The sequence below is a fragment of the Furipterus horrens genome, unplaced genomic scaffold (assembly GCF_987537825.1).
Source record: "Furipterus horrens unplaced genomic scaffold, mFurHor1.1.pri manual_scaffold_7, whole genome shotgun sequence".
NCBI classification, from domain to species: Eukaryota; Metazoa; Chordata; class Mammalia; order Chiroptera; family Furipteridae; genus Furipterus; species Furipterus horrens.
The window spans coordinates 543,780-570,710 of NW_028327177.1; the positions used below are offsets into that span (position 1 = coordinate 543,780).

A 26,931-nucleotide genomic window follows, 5' to 3' on the forward strand; every position below is an offset into this window, starting at 1 on the left:
GGGAGGGGGAACGAGAAAGAGGAGATGGGGACGGACCCTGTGGGGAGACGGGGTGCTGAGGGAGGCAGGTCCTGAGGGAGACGGGGTGCTGAGGGGGCGGGCCCTGAGGGAGACGGGGTGCTGAGGGGGCGGGCCCTGAGGGAGACGGGGTGCTGAGGGGGCGGGCCCTGAGGGAGACGGGGTGCTGAGGGGGCGGGCCCTGAGAGAGACGGGGCGCTGAGGGGGCGGGCCCTGGGGGAGACGGGGTGCTGAGGGAGGCAGGTGCTGAGGGGGGCGTTTCCTGAGGGCGGTGGAGACAGGTCCTGAGGGGAGACAGAGGGGCCAGTCCCGGGGCCCCGGGAAGACGCCGCTCAGGTGAGGGGGGCGGGGCGGGGGTTTCAGCGAGTTGCGCGCTGGGGGGGCCCTCGCTGCCCCTCGGGGTCCTCACTCGACGCGTCCGCCGCCACCTGCGAGTCTCCCGTGAGCTAACCCTCGCGAGCCGCCCGCCGCGACCCCGAAGCCGCAGCTGCGACCTCTGGCACACGGACCCCTATTTCCTGCGCACTCGCGCCCCGGACGCCGCGGAGAGGGCAGGCGGCTGCCGCCTTAAAACCCCCGGGCGCGGGCGCCCCGGCCCCTCCTGCTCGCCCTCACGGGCCCAGACAGCCCGGCGTGGCCCGCGAGCTCCAGCGCGTTCCGTGCCGTTCCGTGCGTCCTCCCGCGCGGACGGGGCGCTTCGCCGCGACCCCGGGGTCGGGCTGGGTCAGGGCGCTGCTGCCCGGCGCTCGCGCGCCCTCCCCGCGTCCCGGCAGCCCCCTTCGCTGCGCCGCAGGAGCCCGGCTCGCCCGCCCCCGCCCGTGAGCCCGTTGTCCCCTCAGCGGCCGGACGGGCCGTGAGCGGCCTCGTCGCCTCTCCCTGGACCGACCCGGACGCCCCGGGCACACGTCGCACACGCCGGCACGCAGAGCGCACGCGCGTGCACACACGCCACGCACACGTGCTCGCGCCCGTCACAGCTGCTCCACACACTGCACACCTGCCGCCCCGTGCACACGCGTCACAGGGCTCTGCACACGCAGGGACCGCATTCACAGGCTCGGTCGCTAATGAGACGACCCACGGCGCACCCACGCTCATACATGCCGCACACGTGGCACACACGTGACACGCACTGACCGCTGTCTCAGTCCCGCTGCCCCAGGCCGCGCCCTCCCCGGCTGCGCTCGCCCGAAGCCACTGTCCTGGCCGCAAGCCTGCCGCCCGGTCCCTCAGCTCCAGGCCCGACGCGGAGGAGCGCCGCTGCGGTCCCTGCACCGCCTGGGACTCCTTCGCCCGTTCTCATCGCACCGTCCTCTGTAACCCCAGCCCCGGGCCTCTGCCCCCGCTGGGCCCCCAGCCCCAGTCCTCGTTTCCGCCCTCGGCTTCTAGACGGGCTGTCAAGCCCCTCCTGGCCGCGCCTGAGGGGACAGAACGGGGAGAGGGGCCGGGCGGAAGGGTGACGGGTGGGGGAGGAGGCGGGAGGCTCAGGGTGACGGGCAGGCCGGCATGTTTGGGCTCCAGAGCAGGGACTTCTCAGTCTGTGGAGCTGCCGGGAGGTCTGGCTGCGGGCCGGCCGCGGGCTGCCGCTCCTACCGCCAGCTGGAGTGCTGGAGCTAGTGCTGCCGTTTCGTCCCCGTGGCCCTGTGTCCTCACCCTCCCCTCCCCGGGGGGCCACTGTCCCACGACCTTGTTGGTATCTGCGCCCTTCTCCCCGTGACACCCGGGACCCCAGCGCACGTCTGCCCTCTCTGGAGCAGCCTCACACTCCCCGCCCCCCTCCTTCAACTCAGGCGCCTTGTAGTTACCCTGCTGTTGGGACGGGCCGGCCGCCGCCTCCCCGTGCCTGCTGGCGGACCCGCCGATGCCCAGGCCGCCCGCCTCTGTCTTGATGGCTGACTTGAGCTCATGGTTCTCCCGAATGAGCCGCACCAGCTTCTTTAGTTCCTCGTTTTCCCGCACCAGCCTCTCGATCTGATGTCGAAGGCCCTCATAATTCGTGAGTAGAGACATGCCCCGGGGCAGCGGGAAGGGTGCGGCCCACCCAGGGCCTTGCCCAGGCTGGGGAGGGCGCCGGAGTTTGCAAGTTGCAAGGCTGGCCCGGGGGTATTGTGAGGTCAGTGGCCGTGCCCCCTCCCTGTCCTCTCTGCTCTGACGGCCCAGCTCTCGGTGCCTCCAGCTGTGCGCAGGCCCTGCCCTGGCCTGGAAGGTGCTGACGCTTTCTCTGTGCAGACAACTTCATTCTTAGGGTGCCCCTTGTAGCTTCCTCTCACCGGTGGCAAGCTAGTCACTGCCTGCTAGGCTTCCCCCACAGGTGTGCTTTCCGCCATCACAGTTACCTGGCTCTGTCTGGTTAGCTCTTTAAAGCTGTTTACTCTCTGTACATGGAGGGCAGGGATTGTGGGATCAGCAAAGGGCCTGGTGCCGTGCAGGTAGGTAATCTGTGGATATCTGTTGAATGAAAACTCATCACTCTCCTTTCTGGCCAGGGTGCCCTTTCCTTCCAATCTAGGGCACACCCAGGTGTAGCCTATCATCCTTCCCTTGGGGACATTCCTTTATTTTTTAAAGATTTTATTCATTTATTTTTAGAGAGAGGGGGAGGGAGGGAGAAAAAGAGGGAGCGAAACATCAATGTGTGGTTGCCTCTCACATTCCCCCAACTGGGGACCTGGCCCACAGCCCAGGCATGTGCCCTGACTGGGAATCGAACCTGGGGACATTCTATCTTTCACACCTGGATACTGGGCTATGCTTTCTTCCGATCCCAGGTACTCAGTCTTTCTCTGACTGCTAGCGCAGGGGCTCCCTGTCCAAGCATCTGGTTCCCTATAGCTTGGAGTCTCCTTTTCTGGTGACTCAAGTTCCCCTCTTCCAAATCCCCTGGCAGCACCCCCTTTGTGCCCATAACTATTCTCTGGCTTCTTGATTTTTCCTGACTGTAGACCTTCAAGAATCTGACCACATTTTATGTCAGGTTCCAAGAACTCAAGTCTCTGAGTCTTGATTGCAACCCCTTTTAAAAGAGCTACCTACACAGAGAACTTTGTGAGCCTAACCTTGGGAGTCAAACAAGGCTGTGTCTTCATGACCTCCGCTGGGTCTATGGGCATCTGCTCTCAAAAACGCAAGCATGGTGAGGTCCAGGTGTAAGCTGGAAGGCACAGTCCTGGGAGGAGGGTGGGTGCGAGGACAGGGTTGAAGAGCAGCCAGGGCTGGGGTCAAACTGAGTTGAGCATTCTACTTGGACCTCACAATGGGGGGCTCGCCCCCACCCTCCTCTGAGGCCCTAGACTGTAATCATGGCTCAGTCACTCTGGCCCTGGGAACCAGTGCCTAGATGTCCTCCGTAGAGCAGATCTTTGCTCCACACCCTGCGCTCTTTTTTTAATCCTCACCTGAGGATACGTTTTTTGATTTTAGAGGAGAAGGGAAAGGAGAGAGAGGGAGAGAAACAGAGAAACATCAATGAGAGAGATAAACAGATAGGTTGCCTCCCATCCACACCCCAACCTGAGATTGAACCTGAAACCTACATATGTGCCCTGACCAGGAATCAAACCTGCCACCTTTTGGTTCACAGGGTGACGCTCCAACCAGCTGAGCCACCCGGTGGGGTGGCAAGTCAGGCTCACGAACGGGGCTACAATTCCCTAAACCACAAGGAGCGGTTCCCCACAAGGCATGAGCCAGTTCTTTAAAACAAATCTTTGAAGAACTCTGGCCCTGGCTGGTGTGGCTCAGTGGATTGAGCTTCAGCCTGTGAACCAAAAGGTTGCTGGTTTAATTCCCAGTCAGGGCACATGCCTGGGTTGCGGCCCAGGTCCCCAGTTGGGGGCACGTGAGAGGCAACTGTTTGTTTCTCTCACACATTGATGTTTCTCTCCCTCTCTTTCTCCCTCCCTTCTCCTCTCTCTAAAAATAAATAAAATAAAATAATTTATTTTTTAAAAAGTTTGGAAAGGAAGTCCAAGCTCACTATTACCAAAGAAAATGAGCATATTAAAAAAATAAACAAAAACTCTGACTGATACACCATCTCTTTCCCTTTGTACGGTACTTCTTTCCTCCCAAAAATATATATTGAGCCCCAACTGTGTGTCAGGCATTTTGTTAGGAGCTGGGGGTTCAGTGCTTGTCAGAACCTGGTACTGTCCCTGCCCTGGTGACAGTGCAGTGCAGCAGGGAGCAACTGTGAATCGAGCAGTCACACATGTATGTTGAGTGGCCACGTGGTGTTGGGAGGGGTCGTGTGTAGGTCAGCCCTGGCCAGTGCAGGGCAGCCTTCCCCATGGAAGCTGACCAGCAAGGTGCTGCGGAGGGCTCTCTGGTGTGGGAGCAGCTTCCCTGCAGAGGGCACAGCCTGTGCAGAGGCCGTGGGCAGGGGCTGGACTGAAGGAACTGAAAAGGGCTGGCCTGGGATGGGGAAGAGGAGGGGACAGGACATCTGTGCTGGGGACGGATACAGGGCCCAGGCTGTGATAAGGCCTGTGGCCAATGAGGGAGGTTGGTCTTCATCCTAAGGGCCTTGGGAAGCCCTTGAAAGGCTCAAGGGAGGGGGCATGGGAATGGACTGAAGGGGAAAGAGCTGCTGCAGTCATCTGAACAAGCTGAGAGAGTGGCTCCAGTGCGGGGGGTGGAGAGATGTGGGCAGAGCTGATGCAAGGTGAGTGCGTGCCCACGGACTGGTCCTGGGCACGGGCAAGGGCAGGGACAGCCTCGCAGCTTCTGGTATCGGTGCCTCTGCCTCCCGCCTCCAGTCTCTCTGTAAACCTGCAGTGCACAGCAGACCCCCACCCTACCCCCGTCTCCCCCAGGATCCTGAGTTGGGGCCCCCAACCGTTTCTTTGTATTCACCTTCTCCAGGCTCATCTGCTCTCTCTACTCTTATTTCCTCTTCATTCCAACGTTCTTACCTTTTGTTGTTGTTGTTTTATCATGTACACGAGTGTCTTTTGGAATCCAAACCTACCAGGTCTGAGTTTGGGTTAGAGTAGCAGAAGTTTGGAGAGCCATGGATTCATCAAAAAACTTACTGATGTTAATTTGGATCACATGTTTGGAGGTGAGAGTCTTGGGAATGAGAGATTCTGCGCTGTGTTTTGCCCTCCTCTGTCCAGGTCTGCTTTCTGAGCACTGGGACAGCATCACTTTGGAATGTGCCTCAGTTCCTGACAACCAGGGCACACCTGCAGGAGTAACAGGAGTCTTCTGGTGTGCACTCAGGGCTGGCACTCCTGGGCTTGTTCAGAATTTGCTGCAAGCAAACCTTCAGTGCTTTCCTTGCTTATCTGAGTCAGATCCCCCTCTGGTCATGGCCACTGGCTTTTGTACAGCTCATCCCTATTCACATCTGCCTCATTAAGTTCAGCTCAGTGCATGGGCTGGGCAAGGCCTTTGGGATCTTTGCTCCCATCTTGGCTTGGGATTCTTTGTGGGTTTAATAAGCTTCGTTGTAACGCCTTCTTTTCAAGGCTTAAAGTTGCAGAAGGGCAAGGACCTTCAACCTGGAGCCCTCTGTCCATACCCCTTCTACTTCCTGTCCAGGCAGATAATACAGATACCTCGTCCTACAGGTGACGGCACTGAGGCACAGTCAGGTCAAGTGCCTGGGCTCTCCCCCAGGTTCCCATGGCCAGTCCAGTCTTCCTGTGTTTTCCCAGCAGTCGAGGTTGGGGCTCGCTGCAGGCAGCCTCATCTCTGGCCTGTTCCTCCAGCCTCACCCCTTCTGCAGCTTTTCTCTGCACACCTGCCGAGGTTGCGGGGGGGGGGGTGTGTCTTTCTGATTCCCCCGTTGGATCTAGGCGGTACTCAGAAGGCTGAGGTGGTGTCCCCGGAAGTCAGAGCCCAATACAGCACAGCTCTGGGACATAGTAGGTGCTCAATAAACGTATGAAATGCATTTTTCTTCACTGTTCTTTCTTTTTTCCCACCGCAAAGCTGAAGGAAATGTGTTGGTTAGCAGTAGAAACGGGCCAGGCCTCCTGAGTGTTTGCTACAAGCCCCTGGCTTTCTGAGTCAGGCAGCTGTCCCCTCAATGAGTCTGGGGGGGCTGTGGGAAGGCTGATGGCCCTAGGACAAATAGGCACATCATCTGGTCCACCTGGGGCCTTGCCAGCCAGAGCTGTGAAGAAGGGCCTCAGAGGCAGGACTCTGCAGGTCTTGCAGAGGCAAGAGGCAGAGTCTTCTGGGACTGTGACATTGGTCACCAACCCCAGGGGTTATCCAGTCACCCATCCTGAAAGGCTCAGGGACTAGAGGCCAGGGCAGAGACCAGGAGGGCTCTTTCAGGCTCTGGAGTCTCAGCGACTTCTCTGTGTTGTCAGTTCCTCTCTGCTCTTTGCAAAGCGTTATTTGGAGGGCGGCAAGGATGGAGGGGGCCGGGAGACCAACACAAGGTGTGGTGTTAAGAGCCATGATGGACAGGGTGGTGGCCCCAAGGCAGGGAGCAGGATGAGCACCAGGGCTGCAGGAGGCACGTGGCTGGGGCTGCAGACCCTCAGACTCCAAGGCCCACCACAGACCTGGGCCCCCAACCCGCACCCTCAGTTGACTCCTATTCCTCTTCCAGACCCCAGTTACCAAGATGTCCCTCAGGGCCTGTGTCAGCAGCATCAGTGTAGTTATACACCTTGCTCTGGCTTTGCCGCGTGGCCCAGGGCAGGACCCTGTTCCTTCACCCGCTGCATGGGGTGGCAACACTCCTTCCTGTTTTGGAGGCTTAGTTAGAGAGGGAGTGTGTGCAGAGCAAGGGCAATGTCTGGCGCAGAGCAAGAGCTAAATGCATCTCCTTGTCAGCCAAGCACCAGGCAGCATCGCAGGTCCTGGAGGACAGCAGGGGACAAGCAGGGAGCTTCTGCTTTCTCTGGTTCCGCTTATATGGCCAGGAGCTGCCCAGGGCAGGACAGGCTCCCCAGCCTCGTTTCCCACCCAGGGGGCGTTCACAAAGTCTCAGGGGAGACCAGGGCATAGGGCCTGGGAGGCCTGGGCTCTGACAAGCCTGGGCGCAGGTCCTCAGCCAGTTACAGCCAGCTACAGCCAGATGACCCTGATGGTGTTTCCTGCTCTTCAGCACGGGGTGGTGATGCCATCTCACGGCGACTCTGAGGACTGCATCTGGTTATTTGCTCCGTAGCAAGGGTGGAACACCATCTCCGCCGCTGCAGGGGACACAGCAAGGCCCAGCCTGCTGGCGTGGAGCTGACATCCTGGCAGGATGGCAGTAGTGGTGACGCATGCCCTGCGGAGGAGGAGAGCCGGCAGAGGGCAGAGGGAGAGGGCATGCTCCTTAGTACAGAGGGTTGGAGGGCCTGTCCCCTGACAAGGTGCTGCTTGATAGGACACTTGCAAGAAGGGAGGGAATAAGAAATGAGGATGTTTGGGGACAGGGCCTTCCAGACAGAGGGGCAGCCAGTGCAAAGGCCCTGGGGCACATGAGCAGGCTTGGTGCATTTCTGAACACCATCAAGGCCTATGAAATGGAGGGAAATGAGCCATGGCGAGGGGGTGGGCTGGGCAGAGCCAGAAAGGTAGGATAGGGTTTGTAGGCAGATGGGGCTTTGGCTTTTATACTCAGTGAGACGGAAGGAGGTCTGAGGGTTTTGAGTAGGGGAAAGCTACTTCTAACTGCAGCTCATATGCTTGTATGATCTGTGAGCCCCAGGGCTGCCTGATAGGCTCTGTTAGGCCCCTTGAGTCCCCTAACAGCACCCAAAGGGTTGTGGTGAGTCCTTGTGTGGCAAATGCACGGACCCTGCTGGCCCTGCTGTGTCCCTTGTTCCCTCTGCATCCAGGGTAAGTGCCGACCTCTCTGCTTGCCCCTCGTAGCTCCTGCATCTCCACACCCCTCAACAGTTCCCCATGGGCCCTGTGCTTTTGTGGGTGCTGGCCCCTCCCCGGACACTTCCTTGTTCCCCACACATGTCCTCTGAGCAGCGCTGTGCCCACTGTTTCCTGGGGTGCCCGAGCCTGCCCCAGTGCCTCTGTGCCAGACCCTGGTTGGCCCTGCGGCTAGGGGCAGATCAGGTTCCAGTAGGACCTCCTATGGTCATTCTGAGGTCCTGGGGGTTAGGAATTCAACATGAATTTGGGGGACATGATGCAAATTGTAATGCTGAGCTCATAAGGTAAATTGGGGGGGGGGGTTTGAGGTCAGCCTACCCTTTTTGTGTCCCTTTTGGTAGATTGTGAGTTGTGTCATTGGTTTTGGAAATGTCCAGCGTTCTCTCTCCAGATGTTGCTTCTGCATCCTGTGTCCCTTCTCCTCTGGGCGCCACGGTGTGCGCCTTTACCTTTTCCTCGCTCTGTCATATTTATTTTTTGCATCCATTCTCTTTTTTCCTCTCTGTGAGTCTGCATATTTTCTGTTGACCTTTTGGTTCACTAATCCTTTCCTCTGACTTGTCTCATCTGCTGTTAAGCCCACCTACTGAATTTTTAGTTTCAGTAAATTCTGTTTTTTTTCGTTCAGGGCACTCAGTTTGATTTCTTTTACGGAATCCAACCCGCAGGGGTAAATTCTCCATATTATCTTCCCTGTTTCTCCACGTCCCACTGCATTTTCCTTAATTCATGAAGCACCTTCACTTTGAAGTCCTTTTTCTTTCTGATATCACCAATATCTGAGTCACCTCTATGTCTATTTCTTTCATCTTATTTTTCCTCTTGGTTTTCAGTCACATAGTCTCGCCTTTTGAAATGCCTGACAATTTTAAATTGATAGACACTGTGTGTAAAAACACTGTAGAGGTTCTGGCTGATGTTACCTGCCTCTGGACATAGTCTGCCCCGCCCTCTGCCAGGCCGACAGCATGGGGCCCGTGACCTTCAACCACCAGGTGCCAAGCGGGGTAAAGTCTGGGCAGCAGTGGTGGTGAGGTTCTGGCCCTCGGGCTCTTGGGTGGGCCTTCCCCTGCTGGTCCTCAGTGCAGCCTCTCCTGATCCCATAGCTTTAACTCTTCCCTCACAGCCGGAGGGTCGCCCATCCCATTTATTTCTTGCATTTTTGCTTGGCTCTATATACTTAAAAGTGTAAAAATATTTCATCTAGCAATTTTATGTATTGAGAGTTGGAGTCGGGGTCCCAGGCAGTCAGTTCCTTTTGTCCTGATGGAAGTCCCCTGAAGGAGATGACGCGGGGAATGATATCTGTCTGCAGCACGAGGACGGGTCAGGGCCCCACTGCAGAGGCGGTCGTGGCCTTGGCTCGGGAGATGGTCGCAGGCGTGAGAAGCACTCAGAAGACAGAATCTGAAATGCTCCAGGATCGTGAGAACAATTGGGGGAAGCAGAGGATTTTTGAGCCTAGTGCTAGAGCCCTCCCAGAGCCAGGAAGCTGCTGGGTAACAGGGACAAAGAGGCCAGAGCAGAGTGGAGAACAGAGGGCACACTTCAAGGGAGGACACTGCCACACAAGAACCTAAAGGTTTAGAAGTCGCAGTGGCAAGGGAGGACAGGTGGATGATGCCATGAAGCGAGGCCCTGCAGGGAGAAGAGGCAGTCTTCAGTAGTGAGGGTGGGAGCTGAGAAGCTGGGGTGTCGGGGGAGGCATTGCACTTTGGGCATTCTGAAGGGTGTCCAGTGCCCGACAGGCCTGAGACAAAGACATTAAAGAAACGTAGGACGCTTGTGGTAGCAGAGCGGCCACGCCATCCTGCTGCCCAAGGGGGAAGGGGCTGCCCTGGGAGCTGCCCCCCAGCCTAGGCCCCCTGCCTGCACCATCACTGAGGTCCTTGCTGACCTTCTGCCTTTACTCAAAGAAGGCTTTTCCCTGGACGATTCCAGTGGTTCATCACTAAGTACAAAACAGAGCTCTGACTCCTGACTTCTCCATGCACGACGTCCACACCTGACGCCACCACCCGCACCCTCCCCCGCACCTTCTCTTTCTTTCACCTGGTCCTCCCAGGTGTGCCGCCGTAGTTCTCCTGGGCTTTCCGTTTTGCTGCCGCACTCCTGAAACACTTCTGCCAATGCTGCACCACCGACAGGAAGTCTGCAGCATTCCCTGTCCCTGGTCCTGGGACAGTTAGTGCTTGTGCCACTCACTCCACCTTTGACACTTACAGTGTGCCTGGCCCTGGGCAAGGCGCTGGCCTGGGTGCCGAGACACACAGGTCACACAGTCCCTGTTTTGAAGGCACTTCCAGTTCAGAGACACTCAATGGTGGCCCAGGGCAGGTGACACAGGGCCACTGTGCTGGGAGTTCTGTGAGCAGGGGCCCTGGGCTGCCCCTCACTGTGGGACTGATGACAGTGCTGCTTTGCAGGGGAGGATGTGTGATGGAGACATGGGTCTCTGTGGCATTCTATCTTGAAAACAACGGATTTAATGATTACGTCTGTAAGTCCACATTTTGGGTGAAAGAATAAATAAGCCTTTGTTGGCCTTGTGGATAGTTAGTTAGCTGTGTCATGCCCTCCAGGAGAAGCCACCCTCCCCCCACTACACCATGGTGAACAGGTCTGGCTGTTGCTGTCAGCGGCTGTGGCGAGGTTTGGGGGACTGCAGGGAGTCATAGGAAGGGGTGCCAGAAAGGTCTTACTGGATGTGGCTTGTGTGGGTGCACTGGGGAGGGCGTAAGAAAGCAGGGATTGCTCTGCATTGGATACTGTCAGGAAGGGGAGTCATTCTGTGATGGACACCTTGACAAGTCTTTGGAAGGACAGAATACAGGCCGTAACTGTCTAACGTGGTGCCACGCTCAGGCACTGTCAGTCTTACTGGCTCAGACAGGGTCGTGTTCAGACACGATTACGGAGTGGACTTCTTGTCTTGGTGGGTCACATGAGGGCGTTGTCTGACGCTGGTGTTGTGTGAATTGCTTATATTCTAAACAGAAGCACATTCTATCTGCGAGTGCCAGGCCAGCTCCTCGTGGCACCAGGGCCTGGCTGATAGGACCAGTGCCCAGATGTCAGGGGCTGCTTGTTTCCTCACCTGCAGGAACGAGGTTCACTTCACAATTGCTATGACTCCACTCAGCTTCCCGAGTCAGCATGAGGGCCTTTCTACACCCTTACCCACCCACCCAGTCAGATCAGGAGTTGACCCTTTTTGCCCCCACCCTCGGTGGGTTGCAACGGGAGCAGGCAGCAACGCCCTTGCTGGTCTTGCCCTGGGCCCAGCAGATGCCCCTGCCCCCAGTGCCACTTCTAGCTCTTCTCTGGCGCACCTCAGCAGCCTCCTCCTCCCCGGCTTCTTCACTGGTTCACACTCCATGACCACTGCCTGGATATTCTGTTCCTGGACTCGCCTTCCTGAACAAAGACCCAGCTGTGGTTCCTACTGGAGTCCCCTTCACCTATAGGACAAGCCCAAGCCCTCGCCAGTATGTGGCCCTGGCCTTCCCTCCTGCAGTAGGGGCCTCTTGGTCCTTGCCCTGCCCCTGCCCCACATGCCCAGGCCCTTGCTGTTCCCAAGGAGCCTCCCCCACAGGTTTGCTTAGCCCAGTCCGTCCTCCTTGAACTTGAGAAAATCCTGTCCACGCACATTTTGCTTGACTCGCATGCCTGAGCTTTTTCTGCCCTGACCGCTGTTCCCTTTGACCACGTGAATGCTCCGGGGTTCCTCCTGGTGTGAAATCCTGCTGCATCTGAGCTAACACCGAGCAGGGCCTTGTGCCTCGAGCTGGTGAGCAGGGCTCCCTGGTTGAGGAGCTGCCAGGAGACGTCGGGGAGGGGCCGCGCTGCTTGCCAGTGTGCAGCTTGGAGACAGAGCAGTGACTAAGGCAGCTGGAGAGCTGCTGGGAAGGGCGAGGGAGACACCAGGAAGAGGTCCAGGGGGCTGGGGGTGGGGGCTGCCCAGGGCTCAGAGTGACAAGGTCAGGCCTCGGAGTGGAGGGCAAGGGGACCATGGGAGGCCAGCTGGAGCAGCCAGAGGGCATATGGCAGGGCTGTGTTCTAGGCAAGGAGTCTGGACTTCATCTCCTTGGCAGCCATCAAAGGGTTTTAAGTAGGCAGGTGGTGTGATCAGTGTTTGGAAACAAACCTGGTGGCCAGGCAGGGGGCTGACGGAGGGGGGCTGACAGGTGCGCAGGAGCAGGCCTTGGGAAGCAGGGGAGGTGCGCAGGGAGACAGGAGTTGGGCAGGATAAAGGAGAGAGAGAGTGGCCCCACTGCTGGCCCTGGTGTCTGGGGTGGATACAGTTGATGGCAATAATGCAGGAGCAGCGGGTTAGCGGGAGGAGGGACTTGGCTCTGGGCCTCAGCGGAGGGGATCTATGGACCTGGGGGGGTGCTGGTGCAATGTGTGGTTCCCTTCACAGATGCTGGGGTGATGGTGCCAGTTAGAGGTGAGGCTGATAGGTTCCCAGGGAGAAGGTGGAGGAGCCCCAAGAGGGTCTCAAGTCAAGCTGGATGGAGGGTCCTGCAGGGGGAAGGCCGTAGAGAGGAGGGTCCACTGGGGTTAGGGGCTCAGGAAGGCTCAGGGCACGGAGGTCCTCAGAGCTGGGCATGGGGCAGCAGAGGGACCCCTCTGTAAGGAGCCAGGGTGAGCATATGGCCAGCTAGCTGTGATCTGAACATACACCCTACGGTAGGGTGAGGATGGGTGAGGACTCCAGAGTCGGGGCAGCAAGAGCCACAGGAGAGGGCATGCAGAACAAGCTGGGGCTCAAGGTCCTTGAACAGGTGGGGCCTGGCGAGACCAATAGCAGGTGCTGGAGGCAGGCCGAGCCAATGAGCCCCCCGTCTTTGTCCAGCCCTCACCTGGGGGCTCTCGTTGGCACGTTTCCCATGGGGAGGGTGGAGGGATGTGGAGGGCCTTTGTCAAAGCCAGACCTGGGCGGCACTTCAGGTGCCCAAGGGTGGGCTCCCTGGGAGCCTCGCAGAGATGGAGAGTCTGAGAAACTTGACAGCCTGCTCAGTCACTGACTTCAGCCGCTGCCCCTCAGGTAAGATGGTAAGGCTCTCACATCACACTGTGCAGGTCCCAGGCCACTTACCATCATGTCACCCAGGCACCTTGCTTAACCTCCGGGAGCCTCAGGGTCCCTGTCCACCAGCTGGGAATCCTGCCACATACCTTAGGACATGCTGGGGAGATTGCAAGAGGGGAGGCGGGAGCGTGGATAAAGAAGGATTAGCTATTGCCATTCACCTGGTGCACGCTAACCCCACCATGAACACCAGGTCCTGCCTCCTTCATTGCCCTGGCCAGGCCCAGAGCCTCTCCCCACCTCCTGGGAGAAGTGGCACTGAGAAGAGCAACAAGAAGAGCAGAGAGCAGAGGTCCCATTTATTAGAATTTTAAAGACAGCAGAATGAGAGGAAGGCATCCTTCTCCCCCAAAATATTCCATCCTCTCTGCCCTCAGGGCTCAGCACAGGGACAAGACCCTCACCCCACAGGTCCCCCAGAGGGGAGCACTCGAGAGTGGGTGTAAGGAGGGGAAGGAGATACTTTATGCCAGGCGGGGAGCTGGGACAGGAGGGGAGACGTGCACCCTCACCCCTTGGCTCGATCCCTGTCCCCTGGGACCTGGTGTTGCTCCCTGGGGTGGGCTGGCAGACAGGGTTCATGCAACAGTGAGTGGGCAGGAGGCGACGCTGAAACGCAGCCCCATTGCCCTCTGGCAGGGCGGAAGGGCTAGAAGGGGCCATGCTGGCCACAGTGGGTCTGAACAGAAGTTTCTGCAGTATACACACGGGAAGGTCGGAGAGAGGCTTCCTCTGTCCCAGGCTGCGCCCAGGGAGAGAGAGGGAAGGTCCAAATGGCACTGCCACGCCAGCCACGCCACTCGCGTGGGGCCCTGTGCAGGCCTGGGCTCGGGCTACTCCTTGGCACGGCCAATGATGGTGAGGATGTACAGGAAAATGTTGATGATGTCTGTGTACAGGTTCAGCGCTGCAAACACATACTCCTCTGGGCTCAGTGACAGCTGCTTGTTCCCCAGCAGCAGCTGGGTGTCCACTGCCAGGAACTAAGGTGACAGACAGCATGTGGTGCTCAGGGACCTGCTCGCCCACACCTGTGCCCTGCACCCCCCACCGGGCAGCCCCTCACTCACGCAGGTGAAGAGCAGCGCACCCAGTGAGGCGTACACAATCTCCAGGATGCGGTTGCTGATGAAGATGCAGAGGATGGCGAAGATGATCAGCACCACCATGCTCACCAGGAGCACACCCATGCATGATGTGAAGTCATAGCGGGTCTGCAGGCACAGGGGACAGCAGGCCCTGGGTGCCCGCCCTGCCAGGCCCCAGGCCAGTTGCCCCACCTGGGGGCCCTCGCACGCATGGGAAGGTGACTACCAGGACCCCTCACCTGCATGGAGAAGATGACCACCGTGAAGCAGACAGTCGTGGTGATGCCCACAGCCATGATGACCGCCTCGGTGTTGTAGAAGCTGGCAATCATGCCCACCATGTAGGACAGGCTGACGGTCAGGATTGACTGTGGGGGGACAAGGCCTTGGGTATGGGGGCCGCTCCAGCCCCACCCTCGTCAGTGTAAACACTGTGAGTGTGCAGCCGGGGGCTCAGGCTTTGGGGTTACCAGGGCAACGAGATTCCAGGGGTGCTTTCGCCGGAAGTCCCCACAGCAGCTGAGAACAATGAGGGAGATGAAGAAGACAGCATAGGAAACGTAGTACGTCCAGACATTCTCCCGGACGAAGCCTTTCACCTCCCTGACGAACGTGAACACAGCCACGGTGGACAGAGTCACGGACAGCTGCAGGGTCAGCACCAGGAACACCTGAGGAAGGCGCCGCTCAGAGCCTGCCCAGGGCCACTGTGCTGCCCTACCCAGCCCAGCCCCAGGCCCACCTTCCGGATGAAGGCCTGGCGGATGCTTTTGTCATCCCAGTTGGTAGCAGGGAAGTCCTGGTTGTCATAGTAGGACGGGGGTCCCTCCTCGTGATAGTTCCCATGCTGAGGAGCTGCGGGGCAGGACGGCTGGATCAGTGCTACTATGGACGCCTGGGGCCCCTGCCCTCCCCCAGCCCAGCCCCATTACTCACAGCCAGGGTCCTGGGCTGGGAAGGCCTGTGGCTGTCCATAGGGGTTGGGTGGAAAGGGGCTCTGTGGATATGGCCCCTGGGGGTAGCCCCCTTGAGGGTAGGGGTCCTGGGGGTAGCCCGCTGGTGGGTAGGGGCCCTGAGGGTAACCCCCTTGGGGATAGGGGCCCTGAGGGTAACCCCCTTGCGGGTAGGAACTTGGGCCTTGGGGATACCCTGGCTGGCCATAGGGGGAAGGCTGGAACGGGCCTTGTGGGTAAGAGGCCCCAGGGTAGGGAGGCACGTTGGGTTGGGGCCCCCCAGGATATCCAGGGTTGGGGGGCGGATAGCTGTCCCCAGACACCAAGAAGCTCTTCTCATGAGGCATGGCCTCAGGGTCTGTGGTCTCCCCCTAGAGGAGAGAGAGAGAACAGTCAGTCCCCACCTGCTGCGGAAACCGAAATCTGACTAACACTGGCCGCAATAAGGGTAACTCATGACCTTTGCCTCTGGACACCCGGGAGCCCGGAACAGAGGGGCCAGGAGGCCGCGGCGGGGCGGGGCGGGCGGCTACCGGTGGGTGGCTGGGCCTGGTGCTTCTAGGCTAGAGGCTGCTCTAGGCCAACCCCAAAAGTGGAGGAGGGGCGGAGGAGGAGATGACTGTCAGTCTCGGAAATGTTGGCTCCGGTTGTTTCTTAGAAGCAAGTGGAAGGGCCTTCTCACCGATCCGGGGCCTTCCGGTCGGAGCCCCCAGGTCGCGGCTTGGGGACTCAGTCGGGGCCGCAGGGTCGGGGGTGGGGGCGCGGTCGGGAGGTGCGGCGTGTGCCCGGACCCTCCCCTTAGCACCCTGCCCCTTAAGCCGCTTTCACGGGCCGGAGCCGGCGGCTATTTCTATCCCAGGAAATCCCAGGCCATCTGTGAGCGGCGGGAGCTCTGACCCCTCTCGGACAGCAGGGCCCGTCCGTCTCTCGCTCTCGGGGCGGGGACAGCAGGCCTGGATCGGCTGCCGGGGTGCCTGCCAGTGGGGTACGCCAGGAACAGCGGGGTGCGGGGGTGTGTGGGGGATGGAAGCGACCAGAGGGCGTGCGGGAAAACAAAGCAGGAGTGGGGGGGGGGGGAGGCGAAGCGGGTAGAGGCGGCGGCCACCGAACCTGCTTCGAGGGCGGGGTGGGCCTTCCTGCCCGGTCAGGAGGCGTTCGGGTCGCGAGTACCGCCGCCACCGCAGCGCATCGTTACCTCCCTCCCGCTCCAGGCCGCGGCTTCCCGAACCCCGGCCGTCGCCCCGGCCCCCAGAGGGCCGCGCACCCCGGCCAGACCGGCCGACTGACCCACGGTGGCGCCGTTCAGTTACGCAGAGTCCGTGCGGGGGCGGAGGTATCGGCCCTGTGGCTCAGCAGGTAGACTCGTTGCTCGGGCCGGGGACTCACCACTCGCGGGGCGTCTCAGGACGGTGCGCACGGTGTCCGCTGCGCGGCCGCGCGGTCGATGGCCGCTGCGCCCGCACCCAAACCCGCAACCGCTCCGCAGCCGGCTTGGCTGGGCCTGCGCCTGCGGCTGGGAAGACGCAGCGGGCCCTTGTGACGAAGCGGGGCCGCGCGCGGGGCGGGGCCGGGCGGCCGTGGGCGGGGCCGCGAGGGGGCGGGGCCCCCGCTGCGAAAGTAGGGCTTCTCCTGGGTGGTCTGGACCCGCTGCTGCCGCCCTGCTGCTCCTTTTCGAGTCCCAGGCCCCAGCCCGTCGTCCCATACTGTCTGCCGGCGGGTGGGCTTGGGCTGTGGGGGCTGGAGACTCCTAGAGGCAGACGTCTGCCAGGCCAATTTGGTCAGGGAGTTGAGAAATGTATTCCTAAACCTGGGATGACCGAGGGTACGAAGCACTCTCCACCCTTTCTTGGCCTTGAAACACCACTTCCCCCTTTCATCCAAGGCTATCCCACGTCCAGAGGCCTGATCACGTAGTTGCTCCATTATCTGTGCCGGTCATGGAAAGCAAACTATTCCAGGCCCCGCAGGAGACCTTTCATTCTCACACCTCACAACCACAGGGCTTCGATCCTTGGCCTTGTTCCACTGCTAAGGGGCTGAGGGTTAGAGATGTCCCAGGACTGGAGGTGTCACTTCTTCCCTCTGCTCCAGCGGTCCTCCAGAGAAGGTGCCAACTGCCACAGCCAGGACTGCCGCTCCCCCCTGCCCTTCCCCCCACCCCCTCCCGCTGCAGCGCCTCTCTACCTGGGGCCTGGGGACCTTACTGGGCAATCCTGGCTCTTGCACGGTTTGCCTCTCCCAGGCCCTGCCATGGTTTGGAAAAGGCTCTGTCGTGTGTCCATGGCATGCTGGTGCAATGTTTAGCAACTAGCAACTAGGTCCGGCAAGGGGAAGCCCTTATCTGCACCTTTTGCTTGACTGATTTTAAGCTACCACCAGTTTAACAACTGGGTCATGAAAATTCAACAATCTGGTCATGAATCTGCTCCTCTTCCTGGGCAGCCCCTCAGCAGGGAGCAGCATAACAGATAAATTATACAGTATCAGCAGGTGGTGAGTTCTCTGAGGAGAGAAAATATAGGGCAGGCAGGAACACACCTGTGCCCTGTGGAACTGAAAGTTCATACAATTTGAGGAAACAATAAAAATGACAAATACAAAGTTGAAGTCAGGGTATTTGAAGTGACCTGTGTAAGGTCCTTGAAGACCTTTAGCTCCAAGTAAAATCTGCTCCTAAGAGTCGGATGAGGGACAAACGTGGCCAGGCGGATCTCTGGGAAAGGCCAGTGCAGGGACACTGAGGGGGAGAGATCGGCTGCACTGGAGGAAGAGGCTGGAGCTGGCGGGGCCTGGGGGGTGCAGGGGGTGGGGCCACAGAGGGGACTGGGTGTGGTCGGGCTGAGCCTGGCAGGCCCTCCAAAGGACTTTGGCTTTCACTGTGAGTGACTCTGGCTTTTACCATGGCCCAAGCAGTGGCAGCTTCGTGCCACTTCACAAGGCTCTCCCTGCCTGCACTGTGGAGGAGGGGCGGTGGAGGTGGGTGGGCGTGGCAGAGGGAGACTAGTTAGAAGGCTAGTGTTGTGACAGGTGAGAGACGATGGAGGCACAGACCAGGGTGGGGCAGCCATGGTGCCAGATCTACAGCTGGGGGTGCAGGCTGGGCAGGTCCTCCATCCCCTGGCTGAGCGGCAGGGGTGGAGGCTGATGGGTGACTGGGAGGTGGGAGGCAGGGCAGGCATGGGCACACCTCCTTGAGAGGCTGGAAGCAATGAAGCATGGGCAGGGGGAGCAGGGCTTTGTGGCCCAGGGGAGTTGGGTCCTGAAGGCGAAGCCTGGGTGTGCGCGCTGCTGCGGGCCCTGCCTGCACCTCCACCTCCCCTTCTATGATGAGGGTTTGCAGCAGCAGGTCCAGGGTCCGCACCTTCTGGGGTTACCCATGATGACAGTGAAGACGGCCATGCTGGTGTAAGGTGGTAAAAGTGGGCAGGTGCACAAAGCAGTGCAGAAAGAGAGCTGGGAAAGTGTGTGTGGGGAGGGGAGGAGGCCGAGGAAGGCTGTGCTGGGAAGCACTTGTACGTCAAGAGTGGGAGCTGGCCACTTGGGAGGTATGCATGGTGAGGAGCAGATTTGAGGAGACGCTGGGGAAAGTTGAAAGCAAGCCTGAGCCTGGAGACCCACACTGCTTATGCTGTCTGCAGGGGAACACAGGCTGGAAGTCCCAGAATAGGGGGGCAGTGACTGGAGCCCCCTGGTGGATTTAGTAGGCAGGGCGATGGGTCATTTTTAGGTTGACAGAAAGGCCAGGAGAGTGGAGGTCTGCCGCCTGCCGCTTCCAGAGACGGATTACTCCCGGGCGCAGAAGAAAATATTGGGCCCCTTAAAAAAAGAGAGAGAGACAGGGAAAATAAAAGTGCATGTTAGCCATATTTTATGCAGTGTAATAATGAAACCAAACTTGGTGTCATTAGAAAAAAGTGTAAAGTTGTGGTCTTGCGGGGCCCTTCAGAAGTTTGGGCTCTGGGTGCGCGCCTGGTGAGCCCGCGGTTAACTCCACCTCTGGCCGCTTCCCCTACTCTCTGAGCCAGTGGGCTGAGTGGGACAATGGGGCCGATAGGCTGGACCGAATGGTCGTGCCCAGCTAGCACCTGGTCGCTGGGGGCTCTTTTCGGGCTGAGGAAGTGGGGCGGGCAGAAGGCTCTGTTGGAGGGCCTGCCAGCAGGAGGAAAGCACCTTCCTGGCCACCACCCCGCCCAGCGCCCGCCGGCCCCGCCCTCCCTCCTTCCTTCCCTCGGACAGTTTCGCTTTTGTTTTCTGGCTCCAGGCCTTCTGCCTTCTGAGCAGGATCCAGAGTCCTAGCTGAAGGTGTGGTTTGGGGCAGCCTCGGCAGCGGGCAGTATAAATGTGGGATGTGGGCTGCCCATGGTGAAGAGGGTGCCAGGGAATGCTGTGGGGGGACGGGAGAAGGGGGGTTGGAGGGGGTTGGAGGGCGCTGGGAGGGGTGGAGTGGGACTGTGGGTGGCTACCCTACCGCTGGCCCCTGCCCCAGGGTTGTAATGGCAGAGGCGGAGGAGGAGGAGGAAGGGGTGGCCGTGGAGCTCAGCAGGCTGCCCCCCAGCATCCCTGATGAGTTGCTCACGCTCTACTTCGAGAACCACCGACGCTCTGGGGGGGGACCTGTGCTGAGCTGGCAGAGACTTGGCCACGGGGGTGTACTCACTTTTCGGGAGCCTGCAGGTGAGGGGGCTGATGGAAAGGGAAGCCTGGGCACCTCGCAGGCCCCCGGCACTGACACCCCACCCCGCCTGTGCCCACAGATGCAGCAAGGACCTTGGCCCAAAAGGAGCATGTGCTGCATGGGACCCGGCTGAGCCTTCGGCCCGCCCCACCGCGCGCCCCTGCGCGCCTGCTGCTCCAAGGGCTGCCCCCTGGCACCGCGCCCCAGCGCCTGGAGCAGCACGTCCAGGCCCTGTTGTGCGCTGCAGGGCACCCAGAGCAGCCCTGCCATGCCCTGGCCAGTCCCCGACGGGACAGGGCCCTGGTCCAGCTGCCCAAGCCCCTCTCTGAAGCAGGTGAGAGGGGGATAGAGGCAGGTGTGCCTGTCAGGGGAGATGCCCCGAGCCAACCTGCGCCTTCTCCACAGAAGTTCGTGTGCTGGAGGAGCAGGCCCAAGCCCTGCACCTGGATGGGGCTGAAGTGTCCGTGGCGCCGGTGCCCCAGGCCCGAGCAGTGCGTGTGGAGGGGGGCACCACCCCTGTGGACCCTCTGTTGCTGGAGCTGTATCTGGAAAACGAGCGGCGAAGTGGCGGGGGCTCCCTGGCAGGCCTGCGCAGCCTGCCAGGGCACCTGGGCACCGTGGTCACTTTCCAGCAGTGGCAGGGTGAGTGGGGCTAGACAGTCCTGGCCTACCCTCCCACCCCTCAGCCGCTGACAGGCCTTCCGTCCTCTCCCTTCCCCTCAGTGGCCGAACGGGTGCTGCAGCAGGACCACCAGCTACAGGGCTCGGAGCTGAGCCTGGTCCCCCACTACGACTTCCTGGAGCCTGACGAGCTTGCTGAGGACACTGGTGGAGGGGACCACTTCTCTGAGTTGGGACCTGGGGTCACTGAGCATGCTCTCTGGGAGGCTGGAACGCCAGCGAGGGCACCGAAGGGTGCAGAGACTGTGACCTTGGGCTCTGAGGAGGCACCAGGCCAGTCAGGAGACTCTCTAAGGACAGATCCCATAGGGTCTCTGGGACAGGTTGGGCCAGTCAGCTTGGGACCTGTGAGGGCTTTGGCACAGGAGGGTCTGGAAAGCCTGGGGCCTTTGGGGTATTCAGGGCAGGCAGGGCTGATACACCCGAGGCCTTCAGGGTCCCCAGGCCCAGAGGGCTCAACAGAGATGGCCACGGGGTCTCTAGAGCAGGTTGGGTCGGGGAGCCTGGGGCCTGTGGGCTCAGTGGAGCAGGAGGGGGTCTCAGAGATGGTGCTGTCGATGGAGCCGGGAGCCATGCGCTTCATACAGCTCTATCATGGAGACCTTCTTGCTGGCCTGGGAGACGTTGCCCTCTTCCCACTTGAAGGATCAGACATGACTGGCTTTCGGGTGAGTAACCTTTGACAATTTCTCACCGTTGGCCCCATTTCCTGTGGCCTCTGGGTCCCTTTCTTGTGCCCTAAACCTGTGAACTGCCCTCCTACCCTGATGGTCTTGCAGCTCTGTGGAGCCCTGACGCCATGCCAGGCAGCCCAGGAGTTCCTGCAAAGTCTGCTAGGCAGCATTAGCTGTCACGTGCTGAGCCTGACGCACCCAGGCAGTGCCAGGTTCCTGCTGGGTCCAGAGGGGCAGCACCTTCTTCAGGAGCTGGAGGCTCAGTTCCAGTGTGTCTTTGGGACCGAGCGTCTGGACATAGACACTGCCCAGGTAGAGTTGGAGCCCGCCCGTCCCTCCTCTTTCGCATACCGCAGCCTGGCGCCTCCCGCGCTGCTGCTCAGAGACCTGGGAGGGGCATGGGCCCAGTGGACCCTAATGCTCTCTCCTGATAGGTGGACTCTGTGGAAGCCCTCCAGGCCCTCCCTGGCCAGCCCCGCACTCTGTGGCCCTTGGGCAGTCCAGGCGGTGACCAGGAGGATCTGAGCCTTGGTAGGGCCCCCTTGGGATGCCCAGCATATCCTGGGACCCCTTCTTGACCTCACCTTCTGCCTGGCTCTGCACTCCCACCTGTCTTGTGATCCCAGACCTTGTAATTCCCCCCATCGTCACCCATTTCCTGGCTCATCCTTTCCTGTAGCCCCACCCTGGCTGGGCTAGGCCCCTCACCTCATGACCCTCTCTGTTCCCAGAGGAAGTTCGAGAGATGCTGGCCACGCTGGAGGGCCTGGACAGGGAGGACTGCCTGTCCCTGGCGCTGGGGGAGGAGGAGCCCAGTGAGCAGTCAGAAGAGGAGCCTGCACCTCGGGTCCAGGAGGAGCCCCCAGCCCCTGGCACGGGGGCCCATGAGCAGCTGGAGGAGGAAGCGGCGCTGCAGCTGGCTCTCCATCGGTCACTGGAGCCACAAGGCCAGGTGGCTGAGCAGGAGGAGGCTGCTGCACTGCAGCGAGCGCTGGCCCTCTCCCTGCTGGAGCCAACCCCACTGGAGGCAGAAGCAGCACTCCTGGGCCGGGGCACAGGTGGCCAGGCCCAGCTGGTGGTACACGCGGCTTTTGAACAGGACATGGATGAGCTGGACCAGGCCCTAGGGGCTGCTTTGGAGCTGCACCTCCGAGAGGAGACAGTGGGACTTCGGGGTCACGTGCTGCCCACAGAACTGCGTGCCTGCCTTGAGTGGCGCCACGGCGTGAGTATCACCCTTCATGATGACTGCATCGTCCTCCGTGGCTTTAAGGTGCAGCCCACCATTGCAGCCCTCCACTTAGCAGCACTGCTGACTGGCCCCACCGATCTGAGTTTGGCCTTGGAGCCTTCAAGCCCCACCCGTGAGTCTGCACTTGGGACCGGGGGAGGGTGGGGTGGACAGCTCTTAGGGATCCACCTGTGCCCCAGGCACGGCCTAGACCCTCTTTCTCCCCCTGCGACAGAGCCACCACAGAGGCTGGAGGAGCCCTTGGGCAGGCTGGAGTGTCTGGCCGAGAGCAGCCAGGAGTTCCAGGCGGTGGTGCAGGCCTTCTATGACACCCTGGACACTATCCACAGCAGGGTCCGAATCATCCGGGTGAGTCAGGCTGGTCTTGTCCGCTTCCTGGCCTCCTGGGATCATGGCACCGTGATGGTCTTGCAGAGCCTGTGAGCGGTCCTGCTTGCCTGTCAGGGATGGCTGGCCAGGAGCTGCCCAGGTGGGGCAGGCTGGAAGCTGCTGGGGGAGGCACAGTGCCAGGCTTCCCAGCCTGCTCCTGCCCAGAGCATGTTCACAAAGTCTGGGTTGGGGAAACAAGGTCCCAGGACCTGAGAGGCTTGAGCACGTTCCTGCTTTGCTAGTTACACAAGGCTGTTACCCTCTCCTCGTGTTTCCTCATCTGGGGCGGTGATGCCATCTCATGGCTGTTGTGAGGACTGCGTGCCTGTCCTGTTCTTGGGGCTCTCCTGCCGCCCATGGGTTCGCTCAGCAAGCAGAAGGCTGGCTACAGCGCTGCAGCCTCTCCTGTAGTTTTACCTGCTAAACATGGTGGCTCTGAGCACCAGTGTGCTTCGCCAAAGGCAGGGACCGCTGCTGGGAGGCAGAGTGAACCTGGGGAGTGCTGGGAGAAGAGGCTGAGAAGGGACTCTGGAGGTGGAGGGTCGGAGGTGGAGGGCAGTGAGGTCCAGGACGTCTGCGCGGCCAGAAGGAAGGACTGGGGAGGAGGCTCTGCTGGGCTGCTCAGCTGGCTGGAGCTGAAGCTGGGCTGAGGGGTGAAGAGTGACTGGAAGGTCAGGACAGGAACCAGTTTGCAAATGAACTGCTTACGACAAGAAGGAAGGGGATGAGACCACCCAGAGCAGAGAGCAAGGCTGAGTTCTTATGGGAGAGGCTCACAGGGGGCCAGAAGGAAGGGACAGCAGGAACTGGTTCATTGTGCCGCTGGTGCTGGGGAGACGCTTGACTCTTGATGCACAGAGTTGTGGGTGAACTGGAGCTGGTCAGAGAGGCAGAGCCTCTGGCCTTCCCCAGTCCTGGCCTGTTAGCTGCCACCACCTGCCACCATGTGCCACCACCCACCATACCGCTTCCGTGGAGGTGACTGCTAAACTTTGGACCGAGTACTTTCCCTCCACTACTGGACCGAACAGCTGTCCTTTCTGCCCTTTACAAAGGAGAGACACAGCTGTGGTCACGTCCCTGATGCCCCGGCGAGTTCTGTCAGTTCTGTGCAGTCAGGTCTTCCAGGCAGCACTGGTGTGACTAGAGGGACACTTGCGTGTTTTCCCCACTTAACTTTGGAAACTGTTTCTGGCCTTCGTGGGTGGAAGGTGAGCGTGATGGCCTCCTTCCCTCTCTCTTCTCTCCCATCTTCCATCGCACAGTGTGGTCAGTTACATCATCTTTAGTCTGTTGTCAAGGTTGACAAATGAACTTCGTCTTTTATTCTGTAACCATCATGAAGCTACATCCTTGGACTGTTGGTTGATGAATATATAATGATGATGAAAAATATTTACTATTGAACCTTAGAGAACATGGGGAAATGGAATCGTGGTGATTAAAACTGGGTTATGTGACAGAGGATATTTCACGGTTCAAGGGCGAAGGGCTCTTCATTTTTATCACTTTCTCCATTTTTTTTCTGTGCTGGGCCTGGCTGCTGGGTTGCTCTCTGTGGCCCTGGCCACCCTCTTGCATAGATCTTTCTTCTGTTCAGTAGAAGTATCTCCTTGAATGGGTAGTAACCATCTTGGACTTTTAAATTTAGTTTGCCTTCGACGATGAGAGTTAATCTGCAACTGTGATTTGATAACGGTGTCTGCCATTCTTTTTCAGACAAAAGTTTCATGTGTGTATTTAAGACATTTCTGTTAACTTACCTGAGCACAGGTGATTCTTGCCTATCTTAGTGTGTCCTGATTTTGTCCTCACCATGAACAGTTTGCCTGGATATAGTGTTCAAGATCAAACTAAGTCTTCCTCCAGATTTTTGAAGCTATTATTCTTTCTTTTCTCTTTAAAAATGCTTGCTCTTGAGACATTAAAAAAATAATCTTTCTGTGGTCCATTAGTGCCAGTATTGGTGGCAAGTAGCCCGGGGTGGGAGTGCAAGACTTCTCTCCATGTCTGTGTGGACGCTGGTGTGTGTGGACATCAGTATCTTCTGAGTGGAAGGTTGACGCTCTCGGGCAGGTAGAACCAGGGATGTGCAGTTCCTCGTGGTCCTTGTCATCTCATGGGCACTTTCCACCTGAAGGCACCACCTTTGTCTCAGGGAAGCTGTCTCCATTAGTGCCTCACTTGCTCCTGTCACCTGCTGTCCTGTCCTGTCACACAGGTCTTCCCTCCTCTCTCGCCCACCCTCCCACCACCTCTGCCTCTTTCCTTTAGCTCTGCACTCTGTCACTCCTCAGCTCTGTCTTCATGGTCTCACTATTCAGTCTCCCTGCTAGATTTGATTCAGCAATTTCATTCTTTAAAAAAATTTTTTTAAATGTAGTTTTCAATCAGTAGTTCATCAATTCCACTCAATGTAAAAACTTGCTCATTTTCAGAGTATCTCTTTTTCACATTAGCTAATCTTGTTTGATGGACGGAATATTCCTTTGCATCCCTCTGCAGAGACTGGTTAGACTTTCTTTAATAACTGTGTGGGTTCCTGAAGCCCGGCCACGGCTGACTCACCTGGTCTTCCTGGCACAGAGAGGCCAGGGGTGTCTCCTGGTGTTGGGAGCACAGCTCTGTGGGCAGAGGGGCACGCCACTCAGCCTTTCTCTGCAGAAGCCTGGCTGTGGGTGCCAAGGTCCAGGTAGTGCTTGGGTTTGCTCACCTGCAGGCCTCCCTGGAAGCCCTCTGGGGCCACTAAGCGCCCCCATCCAGGTAGCTCATGTCCGCCTAATGTCTGCTGCTGGACAGAGCACTACTGGAGCTGTGCGGTCTCCCCAGACCCTGAGCTCTCCCAACACAGGGCTCTTGATCTCCTGGCTCAGCGCTGACCCTAGGCCCAGAGGCTAGGGGTTCTCCAACTAGCCCTGTCGCCGCCCGGCAGGTGGAACGCGTGCTGCACCCGCTGCTGCAGCAGCAGTACGAGCTGCACCGAGAGCGCCTGGAGCAGCGCTGTGAGCAGCGCCCAGTGGAGCACGTCCTGTATCACGGCACGTCGGCGCCCGCTGTCCCAGATATCTGCGCGCACGGCTTCAACCGCAGCTTCTGTGGCCGCAACGGTGAGGCCTGGGTCCGGCAGGGGCGTGGGCTCTGCCGTCCTGGGCGATCCTGACTCCCGCCCGTCCTGCCGGCAGGCACGCACTACGGGAAGGGCGTGTACTTCGCCAAGCGCGCCTCCCTGTCGGTGCAAGACCGCTACTCGCCCCCCAACGCAGACGGCCACAAGTCCGTGTTCGTGGCGCGGGTGCTAACCGGCGACTACGGCCAGGGCCACGGGGAGCTGCGGGCCCCGCCCCTGCGGGCCCCAGGCCACGTGCTCCTGCGTTACGACAGCGCTGTGGACTGCCTCCACCAACCCAGCATCTTCGTCATCTTTCATGACACCCAGGCGCTGCCCACCCACCTCATCACGTGCCAGCACATACCACGGGCTTCCCCTGGGGACCCCTTTGGGCTCTAGGCCCACTCCCCGGCCACATAGCCCGAGAGATCCCTCTCGGCTCTGGCTCTGGCCTCCTGCTCCCCAGGCTCCAGCTCCACATAGTCTTACGGATCCCTCCGCTGCCTGAGCTGCCCCTGGGGACGACCCTGCCTCCCGTTTTGGTGCAGGGACCCGCGGTGCGACGAGGAGGGCTGTGCCCGGTCCCCTAAAGGCCGACCCAACCACCAGGGGTCAGCAGAGCCCAGGAGGAGGGAGGACGGCCTGACACCGCCTAGGCCACACCTTGCCCGAGCGCGACTCTTATTTGAATAAACGTGAAATGAGGCGGAGGAACCTGCTGGAGCTCCGAGTCCCACCTCTGTTGCTAGGCGGGAGGGACCTCGGCGTGGCTAGTGGCTGGGGCCATCGGGTAGACCCCGCTGCTTTTTGGGGGCGGTCCTGGGCAGCTGGCGAGGCCCGACCCAGCGCGCACCCGAGCGACCCCACGTCGCCTGAGTGTCATGCACGCTCCCACAAGAACGTCTCTTCGCCGACCGACCCGCCCTGAGTGCGTGGGGAGGGGGCCCTGCGTGCCTGGTGATAGGGGCGTGCGCGGTAGGAGCCCTGCCCAGGTCAAGCCACACTAGTGCTCCAGCCGCACTGCTTCCGTGAGCCCCTGGCCCCGCACGCGCTGGGGCGCCCGGACTTACGGGCGGTGCTCGGTTTGGAGCCAGGGCGGGGCTCCGGGCTCGCTCCGCCTGCGCCGCCTCCGCGGCTCTCCGGGTCCAAGCAGTCTGGCTGCGGCGGCCGAGCCTAGC

The 26,931-nt window shown here is 59.8% G+C and overlaps 2 protein-coding genes across 7 annotated transcripts; one reads left to right on the forward strand and one right to left on the reverse strand.

Annotated features, from left to right (window-relative positions):
• The first annotated feature begins 1,903 nt into the window (after nucleotides 1–1,903).
• PARP10 (poly(ADP-ribose) polymerase family member 10) lies at nucleotides 1,904–26,471 on the forward strand. 3 transcript variants are annotated; one of them, XM_090283143.1, is made up of 11 exons: nucleotides 19,226–19,295; nucleotides 19,480–19,667; nucleotides 19,748–20,002; nucleotides 20,074–20,310; nucleotides 20,392–21,017; nucleotides 21,129–21,335; nucleotides 21,458–21,554; nucleotides 21,755–22,387; nucleotides 22,490–22,623; nucleotides 25,577–25,751; nucleotides 25,827–26,471. In XM_090283143.1, the coding sequence occupies exons 2-11, from the start codon at nucleotides 19,487–19,489 to the stop codon at nucleotides 26,150–26,152; spliced, it is 2,871 nt and encodes a 956-aa protein (XP_090139269.1). In that variant the 5' UTR covers nucleotides 19,226–19,295; nucleotides 19,480–19,486; the 3' UTR covers nucleotides 26,153–26,471. The 3 variants fall into 3 exon arrangements, with proteins under 3 accessions (XP_090139270.1, XP_090139269.1, XP_090139267.1); XM_090283141.1 differs by having other exon boundaries at nucleotides 21,755–22,623; XM_090283144.1 differs by lacking the exons at nucleotides 19,226–19,295; nucleotides 19,480–19,667 and adding an exon at nucleotides 1,904–2,014 and having other exon boundaries at nucleotides 21,755–22,623.
• Nucleotides 13,233–16,537, reverse strand: GRINA (glutamate ionotropic receptor NMDA type subunit associated protein 1). 4 transcript variants are annotated; one of them, XM_090283228.1, is made up of 7 exons: nucleotides 16,380–16,537; nucleotides 14,977–15,364; nucleotides 14,783–14,895; nucleotides 14,511–14,711; nucleotides 14,280–14,408; nucleotides 14,023–14,166; nucleotides 13,233–13,935 (listed from the first exon to the last, which is right to left on the reverse strand). In XM_090283228.1, the coding sequence occupies exons 2-7, from the start codon at nucleotides 15,338–15,340 to the stop codon at nucleotides 13,786–13,788; spliced, it is 1,101 nt and encodes a 366-aa protein (XP_090139354.1). In that variant the 5' UTR covers nucleotides 15,341–15,364; nucleotides 16,380–16,537; the 3' UTR covers nucleotides 13,233–13,785. The 4 variants fall into 4 exon arrangements, with proteins under 4 accessions (XP_090139354.1, XP_090139356.1, XP_090139357.1 ...); XM_090283230.1 differs by lacking the exon at nucleotides 16,380–16,537 and adding an exon at nucleotides 16,281–16,366; XM_090283231.1 differs by lacking the exon at nucleotides 16,380–16,537 and adding an exon at nucleotides 16,104–16,256.
• Nucleotides 26,472–26,931: the final 460 nt, after the last annotated feature.